The 14307-nt window shown below is 51.8% G+C and overlaps 1 protein-coding gene across 1 annotated transcript in view; it reads left to right on the top strand.

Moving 5' to 3' along the window:
• CCDC50 (coiled-coil domain containing 50) overlaps window positions 1-14307 on the top strand; it is a 49415-nt gene that overhangs the window by 22955 nt on the left and 12153 nt on the right. Inside the window, exons 4-6 of the mRNA XM_014522964.1 lie at window positions 1260-1350; window positions 5631-5742; window positions 9395-10105. Of these exons, the coding sequence (XP_014378450.1) occupies window positions 1260-1350; window positions 5631-5742; window positions 9395-10105 (914 nt within the window). The remainder of the gene's footprint in view (window positions 1-1259; window positions 1351-5630; window positions 5743-9394; window positions 10106-14307) is intronic.

Here is a 14307-nt window from a genome sequence, read left to right as displayed (position 1 = left end):
CCGCTCGCCAGCTGCTCGGCATTGATGGATTGAATTGCTTCGATCTGCTTGCAGATTTCAATGAGAGGAGCTCCCAACTCTTTGCACTTTTCAGACTCTGCTTCCTTTGCTCGCTCAACATCCGGATTCACATCCTCTGAGGCTCCCCTTTGGGCTCGGGGGTTAGACCGTCAGCTGCTCTTCCATTTTGCTGCCTGGCTGCTCAGGTGTACACAGGACTCACCCCAGACCAAACCCTACTCAGGTCCAGTTTGCCCAGGGTCTGTGTGTACACCACACCCAGGTTCCCGGTGTGCACCCAGGTGAGCGTACCTGCCTCGGGGGCTGCAGAAGGAAAGGTAAAGGTGCTCACTGCTCCATCGTGAATTCAAACGCTGCCAGAAGTGGAGACCTGGGAAGGCAGTGTGAGCCGAGAGTAAAGGAAGTGCCCCTGCCCCCGCAGAGGGAAAGGCAAGCACACTTTGCTAATGGCCTGATATAAATGAGAGGCTTGAAATCCCTGGTCTTATTCTAGACCCCATCCTGCAAGTGCACACGCATGTGCTGAGCTGCAGCAGGGCTCTGCATGTGGGTGTCACTAAACGTGCGTGGGCAGGGTGCTGGGATGCAGGCTGTACAACCTAGATAGTTGCCCTCTTCTCCTTGCCTGCCCTGCCCTGTGGCATACACATGTTTCCTGGCTGTCCCTCTCCTTGCCTCAGTGTCCCCTTTCCTGGTTTCTCACGGTCTCCTGCAGCTCTTGAGCCTGGCTGCAAGGATCTCTCCCCCATCGTCCTTTCCCAGATAAACCGCTGGCCCCAGACTGCCCTCCTCGGACCTTGTCTCCGATTCAGCTCCCGTCTGCCCTTGCCTCATTTCCCTCTTGCTATGCTCTCAAGCAGGCCCCTTCCCGCTTGTCCCTTGTGCTGCTCCTCGTGTCTACTCTCGTCCACCTCCTTCAAGCTATTTTCTCCCCAAACCTTGACGCTGAGCAAGCTGCTGATGCATTGAGACCTCTGCCCTTTATACCAGCCAGGGTCATTCGGTTGTTTCTTTGCCCTGCCTGCATCCAGCTGCTGTCTCCTGCTCAGATCATGGGCTCTCTAGGGCAGTCTTTCCCTCCTGTGTTTGTACAGGGTCCCGATCCAGACTCAGGATGAAAATCCCTGCCTAGTACGTGACCGTGCCAGAGAGCATGTCTAGTGTTTTTTTTTGGCTTCTTTCTGGCTGAGGTCTGCGGCATGCATTGTGCATCATCACTTCTTCTTTCTTCTTTCCAGAGAACGGCAAGATTGCGAGATTGCCCAGGAAATCCAAGTGAAACTGGTCATCGAAGCCGAGCAGCGGCGCAGGCAGGAGGAGAAAGATGAGGTAACCCCCAGAGTCACTGGTTTTGGTCAACCCTTTGCACGCAGGCGTCTTGCAGCCGTCGGTCAAAGAGCGTGTTGGCACAGGAGGGGGTGAGATCGCGCCTGGCCCTGTGTGGACGTGCACGATGGGAGGAAGGGTGCAGGGAGACTTCTTGTGAAAGATGAGTTGCACTCCTGATGCCCCAGGACTGCAAGGACTGTGCATGGCTTCTGCCACTGGTTCCCTGCTTCCCACGTCCCATCGCCCTGTTCAGAATTGGGTCCAAAAATGGGTCCATACTATTGCTCAATATGTAGCCTTAGCGAGATCCTTGTTGGTGCATGGTTTCCCCATGCATGGGAAGGCCAGTGGGTTGTCTGTAGCCTGAAAGTTTCCTCCACATTTGCACAGTGTTTGTGTCACTGGAGCATCCCTGCAGTTGCGGGTTAACTTCAGTCTTGCCGACCCCTGTTTGAATCATCACAGAGGACCGGTCGGTGGCAGACACAGGAGCTATCACGGTGCAGAGATCCCCCTCTCTGTGGGAATCATACATGATGTTTTTGGGGAGCAGCCCTGGAGGCAGACTGGTCACCCCCTTCATCCAGTGCAGCCATTGACTTTTTATGAGGAGGGTGGTGAAGCACTGGGACAGGTTACCCAGGGAGGTGGTGCAGTCTCCATCCTTGGAGGTGTTGAAGACTCAGCTCAACAAAGCCTTGGCTGGGATGATGTAGCTGGGGCTGGTCCTGCTCTGAGCAGGGGGTTGGACTAGATGTGACCTCCTGAGGTCCTTTCCAACTCTCATTTCCTATGATTTCTATAAGTCTGGCTGCAAGTACCCATGCTCCTAGGAGGGTTTCAGTGCAGTTCAGTTTATTGCTGCTGGCTTTCTTAGCATCTCTGCCAGGCAGCCAAGGCACTGAGGGACAGCTGGACCAGGAATTGGCAGAATTATCTATCCAGCAAGTTCTCTCTTAGGCCCCTGGCATTACACGTAACACACAATTAAACAACTAATCGCATCTTAAAGAGTAACCCAGGTGCATGTTCAGGCCATTCATGGTGCCACAGAAGAGGGAATAAGCCATAAAGTTTTTGCACAAGATATGTGTATAAACTTTTGTGGTTAGTTCCCACTGCGCTTTAAATGGAGCATATGGCTAGTGATCTCCTGGGATTAGGAACCTCAATCAAAGTATTGGAGACTTCAAGGCCCCAGTGTACCTCTGCAGCCCCCAATGCAGGGGGAGCCTGGGATCATAAGTGTGGTCCCAGACTCTCCCTGCACCGGCATTAAGGCATGACTGGGATGTGACCCGCAATCGCCATCGTGCCTCCTGCCTTGCACACGTGGTGTGTCACCAGGCACAACAGCTGGGAGTGCAGGTCAGATCCCACTGTGCCTTTAAGTGAACATCTGTCTGTAGCCTAAGACAGGCAGAATGACAAATGTGCCTCTGCTCTTCTGACTTGGGTTGCAAAAGCATCTGATTACTGGCTTATAAATCACTGTGGAGTGAGGACTGTAAAGAGGTGAGAGGTGGTGGCTTTCCTGCATCGGTAGTTGTCCTGCTGCCTTGGACTCTGGCTTGTTTCTAGGAGGGCTTAAGGAATAAAGATCTGTCCCTTATCTTGGACTACATTGCATCTGCTCCAGTGAGCTCTTGCTCACGAAAGCTTTTGCATCTCTGATTCAGTTAGTCGATAAGGTGCGTCTCTACCCTGCCTTTTACTGTTAGGTTATTGGGGGAGGCTCTTGCCACTTTACTGGGCTGTAAAGCCTAGTGACGACCCTTGGGGCAAACCCAGCACGCGCCGGAAAGCTGAGCTGGCATGCATGTGTGCCTAGATAATGCATCCATAGCCGAAGGGCTTGTGCATTCAGTGTGGGCTCGAGGAGAGACAGGGCCCTGGGTCTGTCGGTGCAGCCATCACATCCTCTCTGTCCTCTTTGCAAGCAAGAGAGCTGACAGCAGCAGCTTTCCAGCTAAGGGGGAGGGAAGCACCTGAGAAACGGTCATTGCTGAGAACAAGCTGCCTCTTCAGCAATAAGGAAGCAGGGTGAATGCTGCAGTGGAGCTGCGTTGCAATTTAAATGACAGCAGGCTCCAAATGCACCAAGATGCATCCAAGATGCTGGGTGGATCTACAGAAATAAATAAGCCAGCTCCCCGCTCTGAGGGAGAGGAGAGGACCTGAGCACCCGTGCCATTAACAGAGCCCTGGGTCAGCCTGGGGTTCTGGTTGTAAATCAGCCGCTCGTCTCCTTGAGCCAGGTTTTAAAGGACAGAGAGAGAGAGAGAAACCTAAGATGCAGCTGAGCAGTGCCCTAGCAGTCCTTGAAAGTGCTTGTCTTAGAGTATTTCTGCCCCTTCCCACTCCAAATCGAAGAGGTCGGAGCTCAGTTGCACAAGGATTTGGCCTTAGGGACTTCTCTTCTGGAAGTGATTCTGATATTTTGGCCCCCGTCCTAAAAACATTAGAGCTGCCATTGACTGGGTTAGACCGAGTCTATCTTGCCCAGTCTCCTGCGTCACGCACGCAAGGGCAGAGTGGAGGCTGGAAGGGAGAGTGAACAGGGTCTGAGCAGGGTTTCCCCTGTTCCTCTCTCCCTTGCAGCCTCCAGCATTTAAGGTGCAGGAAGGTCTGATGCAGAGGCCGTGCCCTTCACGTCCGTGCTCAGTAGCAGCTGATGCCCCTTTCCTCCAAGCATGTGTGCAGTCCCTTTTTTGAATCTGGCTAAGTTGTCAGCTTCCATCACATTTGGTGGCCGCAAGTTCCTATGTGCTGATCCGTATATGCAAAACCCTTCCCGGGGCATGCAGCGCTCCATATAGGATCATGGGAGAATAGGGCTGGAAGGGACCTTACAAGCTCATCTAGTTCAGCCCCTTGCTCAAGGCAGGATCATGCCTGACTCAACTTGCTGTGTAAAACTTCCAAGGATAAAGATCCTTTATGTGCTACACGTTCAGTTTATGGCACCAGTGATGTACATGGGGGCTTGGAGGTCTTCATGCAGGATCAGTCCCTAGTTAGCACTTCTGGCACATCCCGTATCATGAGCGAAGGTTAGGCAAACACCTGCCTGAGCTGGTTTTGATAGGCCTGATCCTGCCTTAGGCAGGGAGTTGGGCTGGATGTGCCCTCCTGAGAGGCCCTGCCGGGCCTGCGCTACTGTGAATCTGGGAGCGTGTATGCACATGCTGCCCGCCGGCTTTCACTGTCGCAGCTGTGGGGTGGGTGTGCCAGAGTCTGCTTGCAAGGGTGCATTGTTTGCTAATTATATCTGGTTTCTCCAGAGCTGATAGTGTCCAGTGACTGTTGTCCAATTGCAGCAGGGTTTTTGGTTGTAGCCGTGTTGATCTAAGGACATAGGCAGGCACGGGTCTTTGGCTAGATGTGATCTCTTTTATTAGACCAACTATAGCTGAAAAAATTCTTCTTTGCAAGCTTTCAGGTGCAATCACCCCTCTCCAGGAATAGGGAGGCCCACATTGTCCCATTGCAGATGCTCTGTGCCCAGATGGATCCACACAGTCACACAGCTGGCTGCTAAGCCTTACCCAGTCAAAACCCACTTTTTAAGCAGTAGCCTATGCCAGTGGCACCTGACCTTCTTGGCCTGCAGGACAGATGAATGGCACCAGGTCATTGGCAGGCCAGATCCAGTCTGCGGCATCAATCCAGCCATTTGAGGCTTGGAAATCTGGTGGCTGGTAGTGTTGATTGCTATCTCCACCCACCACCCTTGGTCAAACCACGCCTGCAGCAGAACCCAGCATCCACTCCATGCAGCAGGCAAAGCTGACCTGTTATTTCCCATTTGAGTATTTCCAAATGCATCAAAGGAGCAAAACAGCATGGCACAGCAAACGGTGACTTACATAAGGCTGCGTGTTGTTGCTGGTTTCTGCACTGGGCATTTGAGGGGGACGAGGGTGGTGTCCAATGCAAAGGAAGGGAAGGCTGAGTCCTTATTAATTGCACACGTGCTCAGATCCTCTCCTCTCCCCGGGAAGGAGCTGGTTTATTTATTTCTGTAGATCCACCCAGCATCTCTTGATCTGGTCAGGGAAGGTGGGATGAGGTCTCTCCTCCAATCCTTCTCTGCCCTGCTCCTCCATCATGAACACTGAGGGTGATGCACTCCCAGAGACGTGCAGGGTTTGTAGGTCTTTAGAGTTTGTCCACAGCATCTGTGGCTCGTGGTGGAGACATGAGAACGTGGCAGTAAGACATGAATGAGAAAAGGGCTTCCTTAGGAAATGTGACTGTTGTGTCTCCTCCTCCACCAGGACATTGCCCGCATCCTGCAGGAGAAGTTGCTGTTGGAAGACAAGAAGCGGAAAAAGCCAGAGCCGCAGGGACACAAGGCTTACGAGAACAGCTACTATGCAGAGAACGGAGGTAACCTTTCCTGTAGTCTGGGCTGACGAGCTTTGTAATACGGATTGTCCCGAGCTAGACAGTGGGAGCATCTGCACGTGCACATTTACTGCACAGTAACCTAAAAGTACTGAGCAGTACAGGCACGCATCTACACGTGCGCACCCGTACTGTGCAGTACCTATGGTGACTTATGCCAACTTGGGCGTAAATTTGATACCTGCATGATGCAGGTATCAAATTTAGACCCAATTAGTTACTGCGCAGTAATGCACATGTAGACGCCTTATTGTGCAGCAGCTTGTATTTGTGGACTGACTTGGGACTAACTTTAGTCTCAAGACCGCACAGCGTTAATGCTGTTTAACACCTGCACATATAGTCGCCGGCCTATTCCTGCTTACTGCACAGTAAATTTAAGCCGCTGTAAATGTAGACGTGCCCAGTTTAAACTTCTGTTGCAAAGCCTGAGTTGTGCACTGGACAGTCACCCAGCAGCAGCAAACAGAGTTTTGCCCCTGACTTTAATTCAAGCAGGATCAGTCCCTGTGCCAAAACATAGGAGATTTCATTCCTCTTTTTTTTAATTAAAGTGCCCTCGAAAAGGACCACAGCGTAGGGCTGGTGGGCCCATTTCAAACCTGCTTGTGGTTACAAGAAGATACATGGCTGGTGTTATATGGGTTTAGTTTGCTAATGCACAACATTATGGGCGTGTTAAAAAGGAGGTGATTTGGGACAAAATGTTAAGGGCAGTGTTTCCATTTCTAATCCACGTGGATGCCTGAAATCTTGGCAGCGGTGTAATTGCAGCACATCCTGGTCCAAGGGGTGGCCTTCCCAATAGAGGTATGTACCTTGCATCGGTTTGTATGACTTACTGAATACCGGAGGCATCCTCAAAGACTATTGCCACTGGGGTGATCTCTCTGTGCTGAAAATCATGGACCGGCTACAATCTTCCAGGTTTTGCTTTCTCCTGGGAACCTGCTTTGTACGATCACACAAACTCCTTCCAGATCAGAAGGGGAGAATCGGGGGGTGTGTATTGAAGTCTGAGGATCACTTTGCTTTGGTGCTGGTGGTGGCTCTTTCTGATGCTCTGCTGAGGTCCTGCTTTCCAGTCCAGTCTTTCCAAAGTCATGCTGAAACTATATGGTGGGAAAGGCCTTGCTTTCGGTTAAGGAGCCGTAGAGAGGAAGGACAGCGCTCTGAACATCCCCGTTTCTGATCATTAGGCATTTTCTTCTGCATTCCCAAGTCAGATATTTGAAGTCCAATTGGGAGTCAAGTCTAGGTCAGCCAAAAAGTTTTCACTGCAAACAACAAAGAGCAGCAACTGAACAGGAGCTTCACAATGCCACGGTCCACGGTACTGTGGAAGAGCCTCTCGGTAAAACCAGTGACAGTCTGATCGAATTAGTCTTGGCAAATCACTGGAAAACACGTGGCAGGGAAAGGTCTTGCAGGAGCTGAGGCAGGGAGGATGAAGACGAATGAACGCCGAACCTGAATGCAGCCGATTCTGGCATGCATTTGGGAGCCTTACAGGGTTTTGAAAAGCAAGGTGACATTTGGTGTCTCCTATAGTCTGGAAACACTGCAGCCAAGGTAGACGTCCTTAATGAGTCTGCAGTCGCGGCGTTGCTTTTGGTCCCTGGTTTTAGCGACCGGCCAGCACTGCAGTTTGGAGCGTGTCGAGCACCCGGGACGTCGGATGAGGATCTACTCGGGGCTTGAGCACGACCTGAGAGGGCTGCAGCATTTCTGTTTGCATCGTGCCTGTGAGCCCTCACCAGGAAGCTCTGGGATCTGTGCTCAGAGTGCATGTGGATCCAGGGAAAGACCCGTCTCTCCTTTTAAAAGGAAAAATAAAGACAGAGGAAGAAAAACACCCCTTCGGGCCCCATGCTTGGAAACAAGCCGCCCCGAACTTCCGTGAAGCCCGATTTCCTGCTCAGGTTGTCTGGCACGACCGCGCTGCCTGCCTCGGCACAGACGCAGCCTTTCCCGATGCTGCTTCAGCATTTCTCACCGCGCTTTGCCTTCTCGTTACACTTCTCTCCATCAGTCTTGGCTGGCCTGTTTTGCTTTTCCTTGCAAAGCTTTGCAGACCAAATTAAAACTAATTACAGGGGAAGCTGGGTCGGAGGTGGCTGTTCCCGTCGTGCCAAAACCTGTCTTTCACTTGGGCTTTGTTTTTCCATTGCTAATTATTGCTCAGTAAGTCATCCAGATGCTTTGAAACAGCTGTTCCTCACAAGTTCAAACAGGCCGTCCTTTCACGGGGAGGGGGGTTCAATGTATACCGACTGCATATATGTTTCCTGGAGTGTTTTTTAGGATGCCCTGTTCGTTTTTTTTGCTGGCTCGTAAATCTTTTTTTATCACCAAACTTGGATAGCAGTTTGGATGGGGCAGAAGACACCCAAGGGAAAGTGCAGCCACCTTAGAGATCACAGAGCTGCAGAGAAATCCTGCGCTGTTTCCTTGTATCGCAGTTCTGCGTGCAGCCCGTCCCTTGCTTAGTGTCAATTGGGTTTCTCTGAAATCATGATAAACAGGCTGTCAGGGCCCTCTGAAGGTCACGTCTAGTCCAGCCCCCTGCTCATCTCCTCCCAGACAAGTATTTCCTTAACCTGAATACATGTCTTCACTTGCAAAAGCCCCCTATGCTTGAGCGCAAACACTTCCCCGTGCCCTGAAATTGCTTTGAGGAAGTAAACGGATCAGATGCCCTTGAGCCGGCGGACTGGATCCCCCCCGCCCCAGTCGCGGCTTGGTACCACCATGCAATGGAAACCAAAGGGGATTTCCACCTGCTTCCCAGAGAGCAGAAATGAAGCATCCTCTGTGTGCAGGGAGCGCGCGGCTGAGGTCGGGGCCCATCCTCTGCGCTCCCTCGGGGTGTGTTGTTTCCTGCCCTGATGTTTCCTCAGCCGCAAATTTAGACAAAGTCTAGTTTTGAGCCCTCAAGGGCCCCGAGGCTTGATCCCTAGGAGGGATATTTCTTAACCTCTGCCCACATTGGAGAAAGTCCTCAGTGACCTTACAAAGAGATCTGGCTCATCTCCCAGCTGCTTTGTGCAGCGCCGTATCTCCCGGTGCATAGTGCTGATATTTTCCCCCATGGAGTGAAACCTAAATCTAGGGTTTCCCAGGACAGGGCTTGGGAAACCAGTTTCCAATTAGACCAGGACTCATTTTGAGCCTCTGTTCAGAGCTGAGAGCAAAACCAAACCTCTCCCTGATACCTTCTGGCTTCTCATTGCCTCCAGCCAGCTCCCAGGAGCAGGCAAAAGCAAGGGCACGCCACGGAGCGAGCTGTTCCCATGCTATTTTTTTTTCCAAGCAGCAAATCTTTGCAGCTTCCCAGCCTCCCTTTGCAGGCACATGGAGTCCAGATTCCTGGGCACTTCATAAAAAGCCTGCCATGCATTAGCTGCTGGCCCATCACTTAGTCTTACCCCTCCTTGCCCCCAAGGGTGCTGTTCCTGGGGTCACCGCTGCACGGCATTAGGTCTGAGCCCCATCCTGCACCCCCCCCCCATTTCCGTACTGACCCTGCCCATGTTACCCATTGCCTTTGCTGCATGAGCTAGCCCCTGTCTGTTAAAATTAGCCTTCATGTCACTAACCTGCTTCCTTCTTTGTCCCCCCGCTTGCCACCCAGATTGCACGCGGGACACCCCCCGAGGGCCAGCCTCCGAGCCCACGAGGCCCCGCAGACCCCGCAGTGGCAATAGGCACCAGCACAGAGAGCATCCCAGGGAAACTCGGGCTCTGCCGGGCGACGGTGCCGAGCTCGGGCATCCGTCCTTGGAGGACCCTCACCCGGGAAGGACGTGGGACAGCCAGCCGTGCAGCAGAGAGATGCGGGAAAGGAAACCGGGGAGCCAGGAGAGGTCCAGACGACCTCGTAGCCCTGGCCAGGACACAGAGGCTGAATACACAGCCCTGGGGCACAGCAGGAGCTGGGAGCCCCCAGACAGGAAGGGACACAGGGAGGAGAAGACCTCCAGGCCGCATAGCCTGAACCTGGATGCAGAGGCTGAGCCCCCGAACCGGGAGCCGCGAGAGAGGAAGCCGTCGCGGCCGGACAGAGAGAAGAGGCTTCCCAGCTTCGACGTGGACTTGGAAGCGGAGCAGGGAGTGTGGAAACACGGGAGCAAGCATTCCCCGCGCCCGGAAAGCCGCCGGGCCCAGCGCCAGGGGCTCGCGGCTCCTCGCGACACGAGGCTCGGCGACTCCGAGGAGCCTCAGCAGCGCGAACGCAGGAGGGGCGAGGAGAGGGAGCAGAGGAAAGCCGGGCGGAGGCCCAGGGCGTCCCCTTCTCCCCATGCCAAGACCCGGGAGCGGGGTAGAGACCGCTGCCGAGACCCAGGTAAAGCAGGGCAGCGCGAGGGGTGGGGGGTGGCTGCCGAGGGGTCCTGTTATCTATTCTGCACCGTGTCTTTTAAAGCTTATCATGCATACGGCATCCTCTCCAGACCACCAGTGGGTTTGCCGGGTCTGTGTTATGAGCACCGGGAAGTTCCTAAACTCCGGCTATTGCAGCAGGGCTGGACGATGCTCCCATCGTTGATGCCACGATGACTGGGAGGTGTGCAGAGCAGGGTCTGGATGGTACCAGGACTGCTCCCTTCCTCAGTCCGACGCTCCTTGCTTGTTTTCGAAAAGATAAAAACTGCCGTGTGTTGTGTCGTAAGTCCATCTTGCCCTGTGTCACACCGGGACAGAGAACGGAGGCTGGAAGGGAGAGTGACTGGATCTGAGCAGGGTTTTTCCCCCTCTCTTCCTCTCCCACTTGCAGCCTCTAGCATTAAAAGTCTGATGCAGAGGCTGGGCCCTTTGCTCAATAGCAACCGGATGCTCTTTTTCTCCAAAAATATGTCCAAACCCTTTTGGATCCTGGCTAAGCTGCATCTGGGGGCAGTGAGTCCCACACTTCAGTGATACGCTGGGGGAAAAGAACTGCTTTTTGTTAGTTTTAGACTTTCTACCTGCTAGCTTCATGTGATGACTCGGACCTGACACATCCACACATGGGTACGGGCGGAGAGCTGCTATGAACGGCTCTTCCGGCTCTGTCAGCATTGGCCTTTTGCTGATCGCGGTGTGACAGTGACAGCAGTCACCTTGCACCCCAGCACAGTAGGACCAGGGAGGGAATCTGCACTGAGCAAGCCCTCGGGGTCCTCCTTGGGTGGCCTGGGCTCAACTGAGGACAGGGTTTGTCCCAGTGCAAGGGGTGATTTCTGCGTAGGGTCCAAAGCACGGTCGAAGCGGCAGTTCCCATTGCTTTCAGACGGGCCCGACTGTTTGTGGGAATCTAGCCAGTCCATTTAAGTGTCTAAAAGGGCAGCAGAGATCTTTTTTTATTAATACTTCATTTGTTTGAGTATCTAAATGGGATTTTGCAATGAACTGGCGTGAAACCATGTCCCCTGAAGGTTTTGCCAATGAGAGAGAATTTAGAGATTTCACCGGTATGTATAATTATACATGACTGTCAATGCATGGACTCAGGGCATTTTAAAATCCAGATATGCCCTTGGGCTTTACAGTTTAGTCTAATGCAGTGCCTGGCATGCAAGGAGGAACAATAATCTTGTGGTTATAGAGTGCAGCTAGGAGTTGGGGTCTGTATGCAGGGCTGCCACAGACTGAGATAATCCTGAATAAGTGCTTGCTAAGTGCATCCCCCCACCCATTAAAAAGGCGATGGTAACTGGTGCCCGTCTCACAGCTGTGAGTCTTAGACTCTTTGACAATACTCCCATATGTTATTAGACTGGTTTAAACATAGTTTAAACCTGAGTGGGCAGACAGACAAGCCTGTTAAACCAATTTGAAGCTGTCTGAAACAGTTCAGAAGTGGGCCTGGAATCTGGCATCTTTCCATAGGGGACTTTGAAAGTTTTCCACCCACTATTGTTAAAGTCTATTCACATGCCCCCTAGCAGAGATGTTCAAGTGCTTCAAGAGGTGTTAGGCAGACAAGGTTCCGTGGGTGAATTTGATATCTTTTATTAGACCAACCCAAATAGTTGGAGAATAGTTATTAAGCAAGCTTTCGGGTTCAAAAACCCTTCATCAGGCTAAGGAAGTGTCAGCAGTTGGTGTGTGCTCCTCCTGACATTTTTAAACAATATCTCCCAACCTAAGAGAAAGACCTTGGTAAGTGGCTGTTCCTTTTATTTCCTATTGATCTAAGTATGAGAGAGAATATGTGTATAATACAGTTATTATACAAATAATAACTAGGGATCAGTTTGTTTATTTGGTGCATTTAGTGGGAGTAGGTATAGAGGTAATCTCACCATTTTTTGGTGTGTATTCAGTTAGTCGTGTAGTCTTTTTTTATTTGTACAAGTCTTTGTTATAAGTAACCGGGAGAAGAGATTTAGAATATGAGCATAATAGCACGGGGGGGTCTCAGAGGCAAGTGTTGTACCCCAAGGGTGCCCCTCTGTGTGATGTTGCTACGGCACTGTGCTATAATACTTCCTTTCGGGCAATCGCTGCGCCATGCGGTGGTGCACGCTTACATTTCTCAGCTGTGTTGCCGTAGTGGCACGCTACATCTGGGGAGAGCATCGCTATGGCAGCATAGCTGGCGATCACGTGTAGACCCACATGATCTCTACGTCACTGTAGTGTGCCGCTATGTTGCTATAGGGTGATGTGAGATACCTAAAAGATACTGGGTGCGTCCACACGTGCACATGCTGCAGGATGGGTTTACTCCAGAGTAAATTACTCTGGAGTAAGCCCACCCTGAGCAGGTGTCTATAACACATGCATTTGAGCTGCAGGATGGGTTTACTCCAGAGTAAATTATAGGTGTCTATAACACATGCATTTGGGAGCAGATTTGCTCCCACTGGGACCTCCCCCACAGCTCTTTCCAAGCCCCGTACCTCGATCGCCCCGTTGGGCATGGGACTGGGAGAAAGCTGCAGGGCTGGGACCTGCCGCAGGCAGCTCCCCAGGGGCCAGGAGCAATCTCCCACTCCCTGCTGCCCAGAAGCAAATTTGCTCCCGGTGGGCCACCTACACGTGCCTTACTGCACAATAATTACTCAGCCGTTAAATTGCTACTTGCATTTGCAGGTAGCAAATTAACTGCCGAGTGGAGCAGATTACTGCTCAGTAAGGGTCTGCACATGTAGACAGTGATGCTTACTATACAGTAATCTGCTTTACTGCGTAGTAAAGTGTCTCGTGTAGGCGTGCCCACTGTGGTTGTGTCCGTATCTGTGTGCAGCATCTCTCTCATTGGAGGGTGACTGTACAACAGGTAAATTGATAGCCACGCTGAGGCTCATGCACTCATCCTTGTGGGTCTTGACCGTGGCTGGTTCTCCATGCTTCTGGACATCTGGAGAGGCATAACATAGAAATGAACCCTAACCCTTTTTCTTGTCTGAGCACAATCAGCCCAGCCATGTTCCCTGCCACCTTTATGTCAGTGTGTCTGTACATATAGACACCAGCAAGAGACGCCAGGAAATCAAGGCATCTTTGGAAAGAGGGATGCCTCTACAAGTATATCGGAGGCATAAAAGAAGGAACCCCTCAGCCATGGTGGGTTTCGCCACCAGCGTGTCTGTGCCAGCTCACACTGCTCGAGTGTGGAGCCTTAATGGATGTGCAAAACTCTTGGTTCAGAGGTGATACCTTTTATTAGACCAACTAAGAAATCACACCAAAAAAATATCTTTCTTTGCATGCTTTTGGGCTCACACGCCCTTCCTCAGGCTTAGGGAAAATTAAAGATAGTACAAGTCTCCGTAGGTAGAAAAATAAACTTGAGTTTGCACAGAAGATGGATATCTGTTTTTCTGAGTCCATGAGAGTCTCTCTTAGAGCCACTTAGCACTAATTAACACCTATGCCAAGCTAGTCTGGGGACTCTCCAGTCCCTCCTTCCAGGCTGCCATCGACTTGCAGTCCTCCTCTCTTTGGTTGTCCTGAAATCAGCCTTGACAAAAGTGGTAACCGCCTTGGAGTTTATCGGGTCGTGAATTCAGTCCACTGTAGGCAACAGCTTGAAGAGCAAGGGGTCCAGTTGTGTGTTTGCTTTTAGGTGCATCTCTGGCCTGCTGTAGTTTGGAGCATCTCTGCGTGGTGTTTGGTACTTGCTCAGTCCCTACCTCCCCTTGCTGCTCAGCCCTACATGATTAAGGAAAGCTGCAATGTGGCTCATTTAGCATCCTCTTCTAAAGGACGTAAGCCGTTTAGGTGGGAGGATATTTAATTTTTGGAACGCAGCCTCGCCGCTGGATTGAGGGTAGAGGGAAATGATCTCACTGGCAGATTATCTCCACGGCTCAGCGGATCAGGATCAACATGTAAAGGAATTGCTTCCGTGCAACCCGCTTATCTCCTCTCTAACGTGTCCACAAAGCGTCTACCGGGCTCCTCATCCCCCAGCACAGATGAAATCTCAACTGGGTCTAGAAATGCACGATAAAGGACGGTTGGATTAAACACACAGACCCCCCTTCATCCCCTCCTGAAAGAAAGAGCGGAGCCTCGAGGGAGCCACAGGATTTTGGCTTGCCTCATTGCTCCCTGTGT

Source organism: Alligator sinensis, unplaced genomic scaffold (genome assembly GCF_000455745.1).
Source record: "Alligator sinensis unplaced genomic scaffold, ASM45574v1 scaffold697_1, whole genome shotgun sequence".
Classification (NCBI taxonomy): domain Eukaryota; kingdom Metazoa; phylum Chordata; order Crocodylia; family Alligatoridae; genus Alligator; species Alligator sinensis.
The sequence above is the reverse complement of the archived record's forward strand: the minus strand, read 5'-3'. Positions and strand labels throughout refer to the sequence as shown.